The 16392-nt window shown below is 48.5% G+C and overlaps 1 protein-coding gene across 1 annotated transcript in view; it reads right to left on the bottom strand.

Moving 5' to 3' along the window:
• LOC101940344 (myosin-16) overlaps positions 1-16392 on the bottom strand; it is a 52385-nt gene that overhangs the window by 12856 nt on the left and 23137 nt on the right. The window contains exons 19-33 of the mRNA XM_065559000.1: positions 15929-16049; positions 14074-14210; positions 12947-13028; positions 11486-11659; positions 10369-10596; positions 9488-9592; positions 8431-8517; positions 8091-8236; positions 6567-6657; positions 5018-5074; positions 4109-4195; positions 3200-3445; positions 2828-2945; positions 2471-2598; positions 722-918 (exon numbers count right to left, since the gene is read on the bottom strand). Coding sequence (XP_065415072.1) covers positions 722-918; positions 2471-2598; positions 2828-2945; positions 3200-3445; positions 4109-4195; positions 5018-5074; positions 6567-6657; positions 8091-8236; positions 8431-8517; positions 9488-9592; positions 10369-10596; positions 11486-11659; positions 12947-13028; positions 14074-14210; positions 15929-16049 — 2004 coding nt within the window. The remainder of the gene's footprint in view (positions 1-721; positions 919-2470; positions 2599-2827; positions 2946-3199; positions 3446-4108; positions 4196-5017; positions 5075-6566; positions 6658-8090; positions 8237-8430; positions 8518-9487; positions 9593-10368; positions 10597-11485; positions 11660-12946; positions 13029-14073; positions 14211-15928; positions 16050-16392) is intronic.

Genomic DNA, 16392 nt, shown 5'->3' with positions numbered 1-16392 from the left:
GGAAGGAGTGGTCGGGGCCACCGTTCAGACCTCTGCTCTTGGGTGGTTTGCTGGCACTGAGCTCTCCTTGGCCTGGCACATAGGGGTCTCAAGGAGTAGGACTGCAAAGAGGGGAAAGGTAAATTGTCCCCTTTTCCCCCCTCAGCCAATGCACAGTCCATCAAATCTAAAGTAAACCAGACCTATTCAATCTGAGTCAAGAGATGTAAACCGGGGCTTTCAGGCTAAGAGTTCTCCTCGTGGTGGCATGGATTCTCACAGTGCTCTTTCCAGACGGACCACAGCCAAGGGGGCTCCGCTTTCAGCCTGTGCAGCTTCGATAATCTCTTATCAGTTCCCTGGGGTGGAGTGCCTCACTCCGGTTTGGTAGCCCCTTTCCCCGTGAGAGTGCTATTGACTCCACGAGGGCTGACCGAGGAGTAAAGTACCACTCAGGTGCGAGTAGGGGTATCTGAACCTGGCCCTTTATTAGGGAATGTGTCTGCGGTGTTTGATACCGGGCAGCAATGGGGATTTAGCTCTCAGCATCCCTTATTTATTATTACAGGCAACATTCCCTCTTTCTCCTCCTGACCGGGATGCTCTCGCTTCCTCTTTAGCTTTTTCAAGTGGAGCCCCACAAGCTCACAGCCCTAAACTCTGACTCGCTCCACAGCCAACCTGAATACTGGCCCTGGCGACCCCCATCCCCTCTCCGGCGCCTTGAAAGCCGAATGCTCACTTGGTCTCTTCCAGCTCTTCGGTTCTTTGAATGGCATCCGTCTCGTATTTGGTCCTCCACGTCGTGACTTCAGTGTTGAGTTTGGAGACCAGGCGTTGCAGCTCGGCTTTGCCCTCTTGCTCTTCCTCCAGCTGCTCTTTTATCAGGTCCAGATCATGTTTTGTGTTGGCCAGGCTCACGACAGCGGTGCTACGGGACTGGAGATACCAAAACCACCATGAGTTACTTGTCCTTTGGGAGCACAAAGGAAGTCCAAGACTATAACAGGGTTCAAAAAAGAACTAGATAAATTCCTGGAGGATAGGTCCTTCAATGGCTATTAGCCAGGATGGACAGGGAGGCAACCCCATGCTCTGGGCATCCCTAGCCTCTGTTTGCCTGAAGCTGGCAGTGGACGACAGGGAGATGGATCACTTGCCTCTGTTCATTCCCTCTGGGGCACCTGGCATTGGCTACTGTTGGCAGACAGGAGACTAGGCTAGATGGACCCTTGGTCTGACGCACGATGGCTGTTCTTATGTTAATGAAGGCACTGGAGTAACTTCCTGGCCTTTCGGTGCCCAGATGGAACAACTCAGTTCTGAGCCTGTTAGAAACATTTCAGGCCAGAAATACAAATATACTCACAGTCACGGGGCCAGTTTCCACTCTCCGTACATAGGTGTTACTGCTTTGCCATGAATCAGTTGCACATGCACTCATATAACAGAGAGCAGAATTTGGCCTTGCACTGTTCTCAACGCTTTGGCGTGGTGTTTCACTTGATTTACCATGGAAAACCCATTCTGTGCTCATTCTAAGCCGAGAAACAGCGTCTGCCGTGACTGAGATGTACTGATACACCAGTAGAGCGATGCAGCAAGTAAACGGAGCCTGCCTGCGGAATATGCTGAGTGCCTCCAGGGCAGGGGAGGTACTTGAAATATTGCCATAGTTTTCAGTCTGATTTGTTCCAACTGTAACTCAACTGGAGTCATCTGCAGTGAGATCCAGTAGTTGGGGCATAGAAGGGGAAGTCAGGAGAACCGTGTTCTATTCTCAGTTCTTCCACTGACTCAAGTAAGACCTCTGAGGGTTTGTCTACACTGTGATAAAGCACCCGCAGCACGGCTGGCCCGGATCGTCTGGCTAAAGCTGACGGGGCTTGGGCTGCGGGGCTATAAAAACGGTCAGTGGTCTCAAACTAGGGCCGCCGCTTGTTCAAGGAAAGCCCCTGGCGGGCCGGGCTGGTTTGTTTACCTGCCGCGTCCGCAGGTTCGGCCGATCGCAGCTCCCACTGGCCGCAGTTTGCCGCTCCAGGCCAATGGGGGCTGCGGGAAGGGTGGCCAGCACATCCCTCGGCCTGAGTCGCTTCCTGCAGCCCCCATTGGCCTGGAGCAGCAAACCGCAGCCAGTGGGAGCCGCGATCGGCCGAACCTGCAGACGCGGCAGGTAAACAAACCGGCCCGGCCCACCAGGGGCTTTCCCTGAACAAGCGGCGGCCCTAGTTTGAGAACTACTGCCCTAGGTCTCATTTCCTTATCTGTAAAATGGGACTAATGGTACCTACAACCGAGATCCCTGGATAAAAAGTGCTGTTAATGGGTATTATTTGTTACCCCAGGGATGAATTGGACCAGGCTGATTTTCCATGGCTAGAGGTGAGTCATTAACACAATAAAAGGTTTGTTTCTCTGAAGAGAGCAGGGTATGGGATGGCAATTAGTGCAACTATCCAGCAGCAGCCCCCTCTTGGGCTATCATCCACACCTTCGATTCTTCATCCAGCTGCCTCTTCAAGTCATCCACCTGAGAGGTGAGGGTAGTCTTCATGCGGGCAATCTGGGTGAGCCTGCTCTGAGATTCCTCATGCTCCCGGCTCAGCTCACTGTTTTCAGCTACAAATAAAGTGCAAAACAAGCATGAGATGAAATAATTCTGCCCTCATGAACTGAAAGAGATCACGAGGCTGGACTGTCACGACCTTGCCAGAAAGACTTTGCAGCGCAAGAGATGGCTAGAGGAGATGGGGACAGGGTTGCCAGAGCTAGATGGGAAAAAGGGGAAGAGGAGGCCCAGTGGGGCACAGTATGGCACAGACATGTCAAAGGAGAGCAGGGCGTTTACCTTGGAGTCTTGTCCTGATGGCGTTAGTTTCAGCCTGGTTCTTCTCCATCTCAGCCAGCCTGGAATTGGCCTCTGCCAAGTTGTCTTCCAGCTTGCGGACATGGGCGTCAGCATTCAGCTGTAAATGAACAGTGAGGTCAGTCATACAAAAGCAAAGTCTGACTTGAAGGGCCAAGTTCTGCTCCCCAGCACACCCAGTTTGTCCCATTAGCTATCATTCTAATGGAATGGACCAGGCGAGTGGGATGTGGGCCTGGCGCTCCAAGGTGCTGAATAGCCTCTGCTTCAGGTGACATTGAAGGGGTTCAGCACATATGCAGCCCGCCTGGTTTCCCTGCTGGGTTTCAGAGACACTGGCTGTTTGCTCCTTACCTTGGATTTCTGGATGGTCTCTATGGTGGCGCTGAGGTCCTCGATCTCGGCCTTCATGACCTGCTTGTCTTTCTCCAGCTTGGACTTGACCCTCTGGAGGTTCTCCGCGTGCTCCGCCATCTCCGCCATGGAGTCTGCGTGCTTCTTGCGCAGAGTCGAGGCTGTGGCTTCGCTTTGCAAGGCTGCCTCCTCCAGCTCACGCCGCAGCTTCAGCAGCTCGGCCTCACGCTTGCGATTCTGATCAATCTGCGGAGGGACAGAGCACAAACCATCCACCAGGATCGGGAGAGCCGCCGATTCTCAGCATGTTCCTCAAGGGGCTGTTTTGTTTGAAAGGCTTTTTGATGCCTTTTGTCTTGTTTTGTTTCACCAGCTCCACCCTGGTGTAACTTCATTAATGAGTTTACCGCTGGCTACCAGGACAGATCCCCCGGAAGGCAAAGCATCCGGGCTGAAGTTCAAACAGAAACGTTCTTTGGACTTCAGTCCAAATGTTTTCATTGTGGAATCAATGGAAAACTCTGCCCAAGTCATCTGCCACCCCCCTTCTCCATGTTAGTAAATGAGTTCCTCATCCGAGAATCTAAGGGTTTTATACTGCTATGTATCACCATAGTTTCTGAGTGCTGTCCATGTAAAGTCAATAGCAATAGTGAAGTTCATGGCAGACTTCCTGGAGTTTCTGACGTGTGTCCCTGTTGGGGGTCAAACTCTGCTTGGGGAAGGTTTTGGGGGAGTTGGGGGTTGGTAAAGGTTTGGTGATACAAGGGGGTGTAGAATCTTGCCTGCTCACTAGCTCAGTGCAGATTCTGAAAATGCTCCTGGAGATATTCCCAACTCACTAATGTTTTGCTTTCTTCAAGGAGGGGGACCAAAGGGTCAGATGCCCTTCTCTGGTCAGTTCCTAACCTGAGCAGTAGTGGCACCTCCGGCCTCTTCCAATCTGTCGCTGAGATCCTCAAGGTCACGGGAGAGGTCGCTGCGCTGTTTCTCCACCTGGTGGGAGGGAAGGAAAGAAATTCTTACTCGCTGACGAAGCTAAATTCTCCCATGGCCTTTTTTTAAAAGCATGACTATGTCAGAAACCACGATCAGAGTGAGCTCAGGAGTGGGACCCAGGAATTCCTGAACGCTAATCGTTGGTGCCTGCTGTGTCCATGGGCAAGTCCCTCCATGCCTCAGTTTTCCCATCTGTGCAATGGGACTAATAATACTTATCTGCCTCGTAGCTTGTTGGAAAAGTCATAAGTTATCATTTGTACAGCACACTGAAATGGAAAAGTTATGTATTCATGCTGTCTGTTCATAGCCACAGATTGTATGTAGGGCATGCTTTTACAGTACATCCTTTTGGAGAGTGGATTATCTACAGCCTTTTCTGCTATCACTAGATCTGATAATATAGTTATTAGTCAAATCCCTACAATTGGCTTAGGGAATTGTACATATAAGGTTTGTTATACGAGATACATACATAGTTACATATCTGTAAAGAGCAAAAGGGAAGATTTTTTTTATTAAAGCCAGGATGGGATCCACCCTGTTCTGCCACAGATTTCCCCTCCAACTGGTCAGCCCCTGAACTGCAAGGCTCCTGTTTGCAGTGGGCAGGTAGTTCACTCTTCATGGCCCATTCAGTCTACACAGATTTCAAACCAGAGGGCTGTTACATACTGGTAGGTCCTTGTGGTGTGAGCACCTGCCCACTGATAGCTGGACAGAAAGCAAAGTAGAGTTCAAGACTGGTCTTCACACCATTGCTGATTTTATCAGGGACTTGCAACATACAGTCTTCTCTCTTTGGAATCATATTTTTACCTTAGCTCGCATAGCCCGTTCAGCTTCCAGTTCCTCTTCCAGCTCCTCAATACGGGCCTGTAAGACACACACAAGCATATCAAGTGATCGGACAAGCAACAGTAAACTGTCCAGTGTTTATATCTGAGTAGCTGAGGGAATAAGAAAGAACCTGCATGAACACATCTGTAAATTCTAACATCTGTACTCAGTCAGAACACCTGTCAACTTCTGAGGGAGTTTTCCCTGGGAAGGGCCTGTAGAATTTGGCCCTAGCTAAACTGTAAAAGACCAACATTCAAGACCTGTTGTCACCAGGCCTTTCTTCTCATTCCTGAGGAGTGTCACATCTCGTGTGGGTAGTGAGTCCTTGGAAAGAAGACCAATTTACATGGGGAAACTTGTTAGTAGAGTTGGGCAGAAAATAGGCATTTTTTTCATGACAAATTTTGACTTTTCAGTGAAATATTTGAAAACTGAACTATTCCAGCCGAAACCAGAAATATTGCAGGGCACTGCCGTGCCTTGTGGGAATTGTAGTTTGGGTGCCTTATGGGCTGGGGTCTCTGGCTGGACTACATCTCCCATGATTCACAACTTTATCCCCTCTTGGTCAGGGGAAGGAAAACTTCATAGGAGTCCCCGTGCTTTGTTTCGATGCCACATTTTTGACCAGCCATACTTGTGCGGTAGATACAAATAGACCAAGAGGTGCCTGCACTAGATCACCTTCCTTCTTGCCGCATCATTGTGACAGGACTCATCGGTGATGAGTTTTAAGTTCAAAGCGGAGGCTGCAGTTTTCCGGCCATAAAAGGAAATAGGGTCTAGTGCAAGTAGCTGGAACAAAAGACGGGGCGGAGCTCAGAGCTGACTGAGTCCCTGACTCATTGTGAGTTGTAGGGCAAGGGACTCCACATCCTGGGGCTTCAGACAGGGCAGCTAGGGAAAAAAAAAATCAAAATTTCCCTGAAAAAAAACCCACACAGGTGCTGCCTTTGAGCTGAGCTTTGCATAATGTATTTACCTGGAAAAGGAAGTGGCTACCCGACTATTGTATGACTTACTGGAAGAGAAGAGTATCGAGATCTTAAAAAACAATAGGGCCTTGTCTCCATTTTAACAGAATAGTTTAAAAGAGCTGGATTGCTGTTTTGCACTGGATTTCTTAGAATAATTTCCGTAGAAGGAAAGGAAGTTGACATTTGTACTTGTCCTGTAAAGAATGGATAATAGATCCCACCCCACCAGGGGATAGATGGCGATCTCCTTTAAACGGGTTTGAACCTGGAGTAGCTTCATTGACTTCAGCAGAGTTATACCAGTTTACACTGACGGGCCAGAGTGGCGAATCTGGCCCTAGCCACAAAGGTTTGGTGTTATTGGAGCTTTGGTTTGAGGAGTTTTTCACGAATGACATGGGTCCCTAACAGCCAATCCAGCTCCCTAGCACGCCAGTGGATTGACTTCTCATGTGAGTTTGGACAGTCCCTTTGATACTAGCAAAGGAAAACCAGACAGTCTTGAAATAGGATGTAAAGGGCAAGAGAATAGTCAGATCATTCCTCACCTGGTGTTCTTTCAGTTTCCTCTGCAGTGTGGAATTCAGAGACTGTTCATCTTCCACCTTAGAACTGATTGAATTGATTTCCATGTCTCGCCTGCAAGAAAAGGCACAAGAAACCCCTTCAGGTGAGAGGGGGGTGTCACATGGTGGGTGGTCCTTTTTACAAGGGTTCAGAGGACTGGGTAAGAACTCTACTAGGAACCCTTGACTCTAGGCTGGGGTGGCCAACCTGAGCCTGAGAAGGAGCCAGAATTTACTGATGGACATTGCCAAAGATCCAAAGTAATACGTCAGCAGCTCCCCATCAGCTCCCCCACTCCGCTCTCGGGGCCTCCCACCCACTGGCAGCCCCACCGATCAGCGCCTCCCCCTCCCTCCCCACATCTTCCAATCAGCTGTTTCCTGGCATGCAGGAGGCTCTGGGGGGAAAGGGGGAGGAGCGAGGGCATGGCAGGCTCAGGGGAGGGGGTGGAAGGGGTGGAGTAGGGGCAGGACCTGTGGCCGAGCCAGGGGTTGAGCAATTAGCACCCCCCGGCACATTGGAAAGTTGGCGCCTGTAGCTCCAGCCCCGGAATCGGTGCCTGTACAAGGAGCCGCATATTAACTTCTGAAGCCACTGGTTGGCCACCCCTGAGCTAGGCTGTGCAGGAGTGAGGGCTAAGTAGGCAATTCATAGCTAATTGCCTCAGTACTTAAGCTCATTTCTCCTCAGTCATGTCCATCCCCTGCCCCCTTTTTACTATGTACCCTTGAGGGTAAAGGCATGGCCACTCAGGGGAGCTGATACATTCACTCAGTGTGGAGGAGCGATATTAGTGCTTAACCTTACTTGTGTCTGCACTTAGCTTCCCTTGCATGAGAGCACAACAGCCTTGCACTTCCTGCTGAGCTCTCTGCTAGGACTGGCAGTATCACGCTTTGCACCTACTAATTAATGGCTGTATTCATTTACTTAGCTACTTAGCTATTTAACTAACAATAGCAGTGGTTTCGATAATATGTAATTGAGAATTTACATCCTTAAAGTTAATTTTGAAGGGGAGGAATGCCAGAGAAATGCTGGCAGACCCATCACTAGAGTAGTCAGTGGTGACACTATAATAATGATCTAATTAGCGATAATACTTTGCATTTCTAGGACAGCTTTTATCTGTTCACAGAGCCTTGTAGAAATAAGGATCAGTTAACACGCACAACACCCATCGAGGTAGGTATGATTATACTCATTTTGTAAGAGGGAAAATAGAGAGGCTGACTTACCAAAGATCAGACAATGAGTTGGAGAAAGATTCGAGAATAAGATCCAGGAGTCCTGACTCCTAGTCTTCTGCCCTAACCATTAGACAGCACTTCCTCCTGGCCTTAGGTTAGTAATGGATTTCTAGGATCCCAACAGGAACTCTTACTAGTGATTTTCTAATGAAGTGGTCTTCAGGTATAATTAACGCCATCAGATCCCTGGTGCTGCCCTGTTTTGACTGCGGAGTATCCGCCACACAATGAGATTCCGTATGGACTGACACTTACTTCTTAACAACCTCCTCCAAGTCCAGTTTGGCTCGCTCCATCTCATTGAGGTTTTCAATGGTCATTTTCAGGTCACCCTCAGCCTTCCGTCGGGCCTTCTCCACCTCGGCACGGATCTTCTTTTCCTGTTCCCAGTTGTCCTCCAGCTAATCAGAGATAAAAGGGGAGAGGAGAATCCATGGCCACAAGAATTTGAAAAAGCTGGCTGGGTAGAGACAAGCACTCTGTAATAACACCCGGGCGGTAGATGCTCATCAGAGGCACCCAACGTATCAATCTTTAAAAACAAGCCCTCACACAGTAATGAATGAAATGACAATCTCAGACCACCAGTCCTCACCTCGTGTAGCTGAGTGGTAAGTTTGCTGTTGTTCTTGGTCAGATGGTTCACTTTGTCCTCCTCAGCTTGCAGGTCATCTAGAGTTTTCTAGGAAGAGAGAGACAGAGAAAAGGGCCATCGCTGGTGCACTGTGTGGCTGGAAGACTAGCTACCCCTGTCCTGACAATAAGAAAAACACCATCCAAAACCCCAGTTTCTCTCAGTGAAGGCGCCTCAGGGTAACAGATTTATTAATGATTCATATAATTTCCTAGTGTCTTATTAAAGGTAGTAGATGATAGTAATAATCCTGGGACACAGCTGCAGTCCTCCTCAGTCAGGCCAAACACCCACTGACATTGATGGGAGCTTTGTGTAAGTTGTCAGCAAGACCTGCAGGATCTGGCCCAGTGACAACGTGTATCGTTACAAAAGAACCGCCCTAGTTTGCTCTTGGCTAATCCACACACCATCTTTTGCACCCAGGAAAAGGCAGTCTCTTCCTAGCTCAGCTGAGATGTGAGAATAGACCACAGTAGTGAGCTCACATCTCACGAAGACGTCATTACGTGTGGAAAAGAGCCGGCAGAACATTTACTAATTCAGTACTATTACTAGCACTATAGTTCATTATCATGACTTCTTGTATGTTACGCTGTGGAAACGGATGTGCCTTAACCAGGTCAGCCCGCTGAGCCGAATGCGTCTGGGGGGTGGGTTTTGACTGACTGCAGGCTCGGCACTGTATGTAAGAAAAACGCAGTCCCTGGCCAGAGGAGCTAGCAAACGACATGTACAAACAGCAGGAGGTGTGTTTTGCATTTGTTCACACAAAATCCAGCAGTTCACAATAGATCTCTCAGCCATTAGTGCAAAGGAGAAAGAGTTTACTCTTCTGCAATGTACAATTTGTAGGAGACACAAATCACCAGCATGATTGAGACCTGGGATCCTTTCCCATTTGTGCAGCAATTTAATCTCTCGATAGTTTGCGTAGGACACCATTTCTCCTTTCCCAGAGTGCAACTCTAAGGACACGATTGGGGTGCCGTAAAGAAAATGGAGCAGATTTTTCTACCTGGTGCAACTCCTCCAACGCCCTCTTCTCCTTCTGGAGTTTAGCGATTGTGTCGTCCCGGACGGAGAGATCCGAAGTCAGGGTTCGCACTCGGTGGTCTAGCGCCTGGAGACAGGGAAGATAACATAGTCAAGATCACGACCAGCCATGTCAACTTTTAGCACCCCCCAAATCAACTAACTTGTAGTTTTTTAGCTCCGGGGAGGCCAGAACCTGGACCTCTGTTACTGACCTCTCACACCCGCTCGGTGTCTGGGAGTAGAAGATCAAGGACCCTGTCCTGCTTTCTATCTAACACTGATTTCAGGGGAAGCCGCAGGGTGCCGCAAGCATCTGCTGACTGTGACCCAAGGACCGTATCACACGGACACAAAAAGGCTATAACATCATCATGGATTTAAACCTTCAGTGACTGTTCCAAATAAGAAACGGTTGATGGGGAACAGAGGGAGTATCCCCGGAACTTAGATAAAAGGCAACTGGGAGGGATTCATGGGGGCACATTTTCTAAGCAAAAACCCAGTAACTTTGCAGTGCAAGGAAGGTGGTGATTAACACAGGATGTGGAAGGGCTCTGAAGGCCTCTGTAGAAAGAGATTCGTGGGAGTTACAGGGAAATTATCTTCCTAATACAGGACAATAAGGAGAGTTGTAGATTCAGGTTCATCCCAGCTCAAGATAGAAGGAATAACAGATTTTTAGAGACTGTGGAACGGGGAATATTGAATACTGGAGAGGGAACAGCTGACAGCTTCCAAGCTAGTTTCTCAAAGGGCATTCAGACTGCGTGAGCTTTGCTGGTTGGTTCCCTGCTCTTGACAGGGGTTATTTCCCTAAAGGGCAAGGAAGAGAGAGCTTAAAATAATGACAACGCTTCGTACCTGCTTCTCTTTCTCGGTCTTGGCCAACGTGGTTTCCAACCCCTCTAGGTCGCGCTTCAGGTCATTGAGCTCCCCTTCCAGCTTGCGCTTGTGGGCACTCAGGGAAGAGGCCGTGCCCTCCTCTTCTTCCAGGCGCTCCTTCATCTCTGAGATCTGGCTCTCCATGTCAATTTTAGATTTCATCAGCTGGGTCAGCCGCTCCTCAGCATCTGTCAAGTTCTCTTGTTCCTAATGGCGGGGGGGAAACACAACCTTTATCATTTTAGAGGCTACTGTATCTCTGGTCTCTTGTGGCACCAAACATCCATTACAGTGGGTCAGGGCCACTCCACTGAAGCACCGGCGGCTATGCTAGGATGTTAAAGGTGCATTGACTCCAGCTGGAGTTGTGGTTGCACAGCATCTCTGAAAATCAAGCCTTCGGTGTTTCAAGTTACATAAGAACATAAGAATGTCCATACTGGGTCAAATCAAAGGTCCATCTAGACCAGTATCCTGTCTTCCGACAGTGGACAATGCCAGGTGCTTCAGAGGGAACGAACAGAACAGCTAATCATCAAGTGATCCATCCCATGTCACCCATTTCCAGCTTCTGGCAAACAGAGGCTAGGGACACCATCCCTGCCCATCCTGGCTAATAGCCATTGATGGACCTATCCTCCATGAATTTATCTAGTTCTTTTTTGAACTTTGTTTTAGTCTTGGCCTTCATAACATCCTCTGGCAAGGAGTTCCACAGGTTGACTGTGCGACAACCAGAAATGGAAGAACCCAAATTAGAGGGCGCTTTTGAAAAATTTTCCCCAAGTAATTTGCTTAAGGACACACAGAATCAGTGGCTGAGGCAGGAAGAAAATCCAGGATTCCTGACTCCCATTTCCTTGCTCTAACCACTAGGCCATTCTGCCTCCTGCTGTTTTTGGAAGAGTTGGGTTTTTCTTTGCCCTGCTGTGGTTCTCTGGGACTTTCACTTTCCATCTCCCACTGCTCTCTCCTTGTTCCAGATTCTTAAAACAAGCCCTTTTATGAATCATTTGGAAAAGCTATAGCCAGTGCCCTCTTACGGGCCCAAGGAGGAGACATAACCGGTAACCATCCTTTTTTTTTGATAACTCACAGCCTGCAGCTGGATGGTAAGATCATTCTTCTCTTGGCTGAGGCTGGCCATATTTTCCTCCAGCTGTTTGACACGATCAATTAGGTCCTGAGTCTTCGACATGGCATTCCTCAGCTCCTCTTCCTTCGCCTTTATCTCATCCTCCTGTCGGGCCACATTCAGCAGAGGCTTCACCTGTAAGCAAGAAGTTCAGCCAGTGAGGTTCACAAATGGATCTTCTCTGTAGCAACTTCCCCCAGAATGCACCTGAGCTGATCGTATTGCCTGGGCCTGGTGTCTTCTGAAATGACTGATTCGGTGCGGAGTGCTTCATCACTACAGTGTGACTTCGATAACTTCCAGGAAAGGCATCGTAATAAACTACTTACCCTCACAATTCTGGGCCCCAGCAGAGAAACCAGGACAGTTTGCCAGATTCTGAGTGCCATTAACATCATTAGAGGTACTGCAGGTTCACACCAGTGTAACGGAGATCAAAATCTGACTTAATGTCTTTTGGAGGCTCTTTGGCCCAGATCCTCAAAGATATTTATTTCAATGGGAGAGTAAGATGTCTAAGTACCTTTGAGGCTCCGGGTCTTTGCTTCTGAGGTGCTGAACTTCTGGTAAATTGAGGACATTGGGCCCACATTTTTAACGTTTTGGCCTCTACACACATGCAAAAGCCCCATATTTACATTTGCGCAACCACAAAATGGGGGTGGAATAATGAATATTTAAGGTTTGCAACATCAATTTTGCGGATGTGGGAGGCTGTGCTCCCAATGGGTACACAGGTACATTTATCGGATGCTGTTTAGGTTCCCCTGTGTTAAATTTGGCCTTAAATTGGTGTATGGGTCCTTCAGCATCTATTATGCAAGAATATCTTGGCCAATGCTCCTTTCCATCCCCTGCCACCAAAAAAATCTTAATAGGCCTATGAGATGAGAGAAGAAGCCACTGCTGTGGAATGGGGCTCATCTGGCCTATTTAGGCCACGTCTTTCTGAGCTGGTGGGGAAATGGACCAAGAAACTTTGGTCTAGGTTTTAGGATTTAATTAATAGCCTGAGTCCATCCCCAGTGTTCAGAGCTACAACATCTAGCCGCTTAAGGCAGAGTTGAACTTTATTTTTTGGAGGAGGGAGATCCAGGGCTTGAATTTCCTAAAGAACCTAATTCCCATTTCATGGAGGTGGCAGATTCAGATTTCAACGTGTCCTCCATTTCCAGACTGCTCTGGCATAGACGTGGAGGGAAATCATTCATGTCCCTTGCCCTGTTAATAATTAACAAGAAAGTCACTGGCACCCAGAGTGTATTTACTTGTCGCTGAATAACTGGGCAAGGCAATTCTTTTTTTCTACCCTTTATCTTCAAAATCCAAGCACCCCACCCATTGCAGCTGCTTTTAGTTCAGTCTGTGGAAGCTGGGTACAGTGGTGCGTGTGGGTTTGTTTGTGAGGAGCACAGTTCTCACCTTGTTATACAATTTCCACCAGCCCCAGAAGCGCAGCTGCAGGAATTTGCGAACATTCCTCTGAATCGCCATCAGGCCTAGCCTGTAATGAAACAGAACAGGTTGTGTGGCTTAGAAACAGTCCCCGGTTTCCTGGCAATGTTGAGACATCAAGACATTGTCCTGGTATGCAGCAAGTTTCTGTATCAGCTCATTTGAGAGATGTAGTTTTCAGTCCATTCTTAAATGCTGACCTCACATTTCTGCATTGGCTAGAGGGGTTTTCTTTTCATTGAATACAATTGTTTCCTAAAGCAGATATTATTTTCAAAGGTTCGTTGTGCAGTGTGTATATTGTACTGGGTGGTATCACTGTGGCAGTGTGATAGAACCCTGCCAGGAGGCTGGAGCCAGTATACAGAAGCTATGTAATGCTGGTGCATTCACTGAGTGGGGTAGGAATGGATGGAGCAGTATTCTCCCAGTCCCAGATGCAAGAAAGGTCAGCGGCAGTGTGCTAAGGTAGGTAAAGGGTGGCAGGGTGGTATTGGGATAGAAGGAATCCTACCACTGAAGTAGAATCTGGGTGTTTCATGCACGGGAGGAAACAAATATGGTGCATCAGCTGGAAAAGATTTTAACTGGCAGTATCTGCCTCTCTTCCCCACACTCCTTCACCTCGCAGCCATCAACGCCCCCTAGCGGCAGCAGAAACAATACCGTTCTACTGCACAGGTTGGGACCAAGATGTTAAGGGCCCACTCTGATCTACACCAACTGTGTACCACGAAGCTGTGTTCCAAAGGGTTCACTGCACCATCAGGTTCCTGAACAGAAGCAGGGCTTGTGAATCCATCACTAGATAGATCCATCAATTAGTAGAGTAGATGCACGGGAGGGAGTGGAGCTATTGTAGCCCTGTGGCTGCAGCATGGCTTTAATGCACTACTGTGGGCTGAAGGGGAGGATTCTTTATCCCCATGATTCCCGTATAGATCCACAGTGCATAGCCCCGTTATTTTGGTTGCGTGCCAGGACCAAGGGTTGACATCCAAGATTCATTTCATGATGCCTAGTAGAGAATGAAGCCTGTTAGCAATTGGTTTCTAGCGCTCTCTCGGATGGTGTCTCATATTTCAAAGGGATACCTTCTTTCCAGCATCTTTTTGAATTCAATCCTCATCAGGAAGCCACGAACACGGCTCTGCAACATGGTCATGATCTTTGCCAGACGGTCATCGCGCATGTCTTCCAGTTTGGCCAGGACTCCGGCACGGAAGAACACCTTGAAGAGCAAGAGAAGACTGTTAGGACTTAGCTTCCAGGTCATGCACCAGAACTTTGAAACTGTGAACTTCAGCCCACGTCTCTAGGCTTATTCATGTATCTGGGCTTATTCAGGGCTGTTAGTCCCCTTTTAGTTTCCATCTATGGGTTTCTGCCTTTGTTGACCTGTCTGACTTTCCACCTACATTTACTATCACTGTAGGTCACTGGTGTCCCCCCCAGGGGGGGCATGGAGGAACATTTGTGGGGTGCTGTGGCTGGGCCCGGGCCAGCCCCCACGGGGGGGACAGGGAGGAAGCACCACCCAGCCCTGCTCTGCCCCCAGCTCCATGCCAGCCTCACCCCCAGCCTCAGCCGCTGGTTCCTGGCCCCGCAACCAGCCACGCCGCTCCTGGATGCGGCCCCAGCTGCAGTTCCAGCCCCAACCGTGGCCCCACTCCCAGCCACAGCTCTGTTCCCAGCCGCGGCCCCCAGCTCTGACCATGGCCCCCAGCTCTGACCATGGCCCCCGGCTCCGACCGTGGCCCTGCTCCCGGCTGAGGCCCCAGCTGCAGCACCGGCCCCATTCCTGACTGTGGCCCATGACTGCGGCCCCACTCCCAGCCCAAGCTCCCACCCATGGCTCCCGGGGGACACAGACCAGGTAAGGGGGTGCGGCCAATAAAGCTTGGGGACCACTGCTGTAAGTACACAGAATTATATATTAATAAAATATTAAAGTTGGGCTTTTTATAAGCAAGGGTCTGGGAGTCAAGACCCCTGGGTTCTATTTCTGGCTCTAGCCCTGACTTGCTGTGTGTCCTAGGTGAGGTCACTTACCCTCTCTCTGCCTGTGTTCCTTTAGCAATAAAATGGGGATAATGACGACACTGGAAGATTTAATTAACTGACATATAATAAAGCACTTGGAAATTGAAGGATGAAATATACTAGAGAAGCAGTAAGTGGAGTGGGAGTATTATACAAGTTAGAAAATTCCAGTAGAAGTTCCTGGAAAAAGCTGAACTTTTTCCGCCTCTGCATGTGTATCACAATAGTCTATTTCATTACGTGATCACGCAAAACATACATGCAGAAATATTAATTTCTGACATGCTCCACTAAGATTATAGGGGCAAAAAACAAGGTCTTGACTCTTTTTTTTACTCAGTCTGAAGTCGGGCATAATTCTTAGTGGAATTTTTACTTGATTAAGGCCTGGTCTACACTACGAAGTTAGGTCATGCCCTGCATGATGTAAGTAAGACAACAGAAACCCGGGTGTAGACGCTTCTAGGTCAGCAAAAGAATTCTAGCTACCGCCTCTCGGGGAAGTGGATTTACTACAGTGATGGAAGAACCCTTTCTGGTTCTGTAATGTCCGTAGCTGTGCCCCTATAGTGTTTCTAGTGTAGACATACACTAAGGAGCGAGTAAAAAGCGCTCTGAGGGCACTTTAAAAGTGTGCCTCCTTCGCCTTATCTTGCGCTGTATTTGAGAAGGAGCATGTGACGTTGCTCTGGGCCGTGAGGTCACGTAATGGAAGGCAATGGAGGGCAGAGCTAAGGTTGCTGTAGGAACTTTTAACTCCGAGGCCTGGTCGACACACAAAAGTCCCAGTGCTTGAATTAAAATCGGTTTTGACATCAACATAAACTGGTGCCATTCCCTGTGTGGACACACTTATGACAACGGTCTGGGATTCATTTAGCTTAATCTGAGAGGAAAAACCAGTACCTTGGTGTGCCCAATTTTGTACTCGTTTTCCCCCAAGTCAATAGAGCCAAGTAGCAATTCTGATGCTTTCTTATTGTCCACAAATCCCTGAGGGATTACATTGGGGTTCAAGACTTGATATCTGGAATGAGAAAGACGTGTAATGATGTAAGAGCCACTGTTAGGACCAGTGTAGAAGAGCTAGGCAGGGCCATCCTTAGGATGTATGGGGCCCTACGCAGTATTGTTAAACTGGTGCCTCTATGCCCGACTTGCTCTTAGCAACACAAACATAAGTTGACAGGATTAGACAATTTGCCACGTGCATGTTATTAAAACCAGTTTAAACAAATGAAGCCCACTGTAATGTTGCTGGACTGTCCTTGCACTAACGAAGTAGCGCTATAGAAAAAAATTCTGATTTATTGACAGAATGATGCGGAGAGTCACAGTTCCCCACAGAGACCCGACCCCCGTACCCTCTC

This window comes from Chrysemys picta, chromosome 10, assembly GCF_011386835.1.
Source record: "Chrysemys picta bellii isolate R12L10 chromosome 10, ASM1138683v2, whole genome shotgun sequence".
NCBI lineage: Eukaryota > Metazoa > Chordata > Testudines > Emydidae > Chrysemys > Chrysemys picta.
The sequence above is the reverse complement of the archived record's forward strand: the minus strand, read 5'-3'. Positions and strand labels throughout refer to the sequence as shown.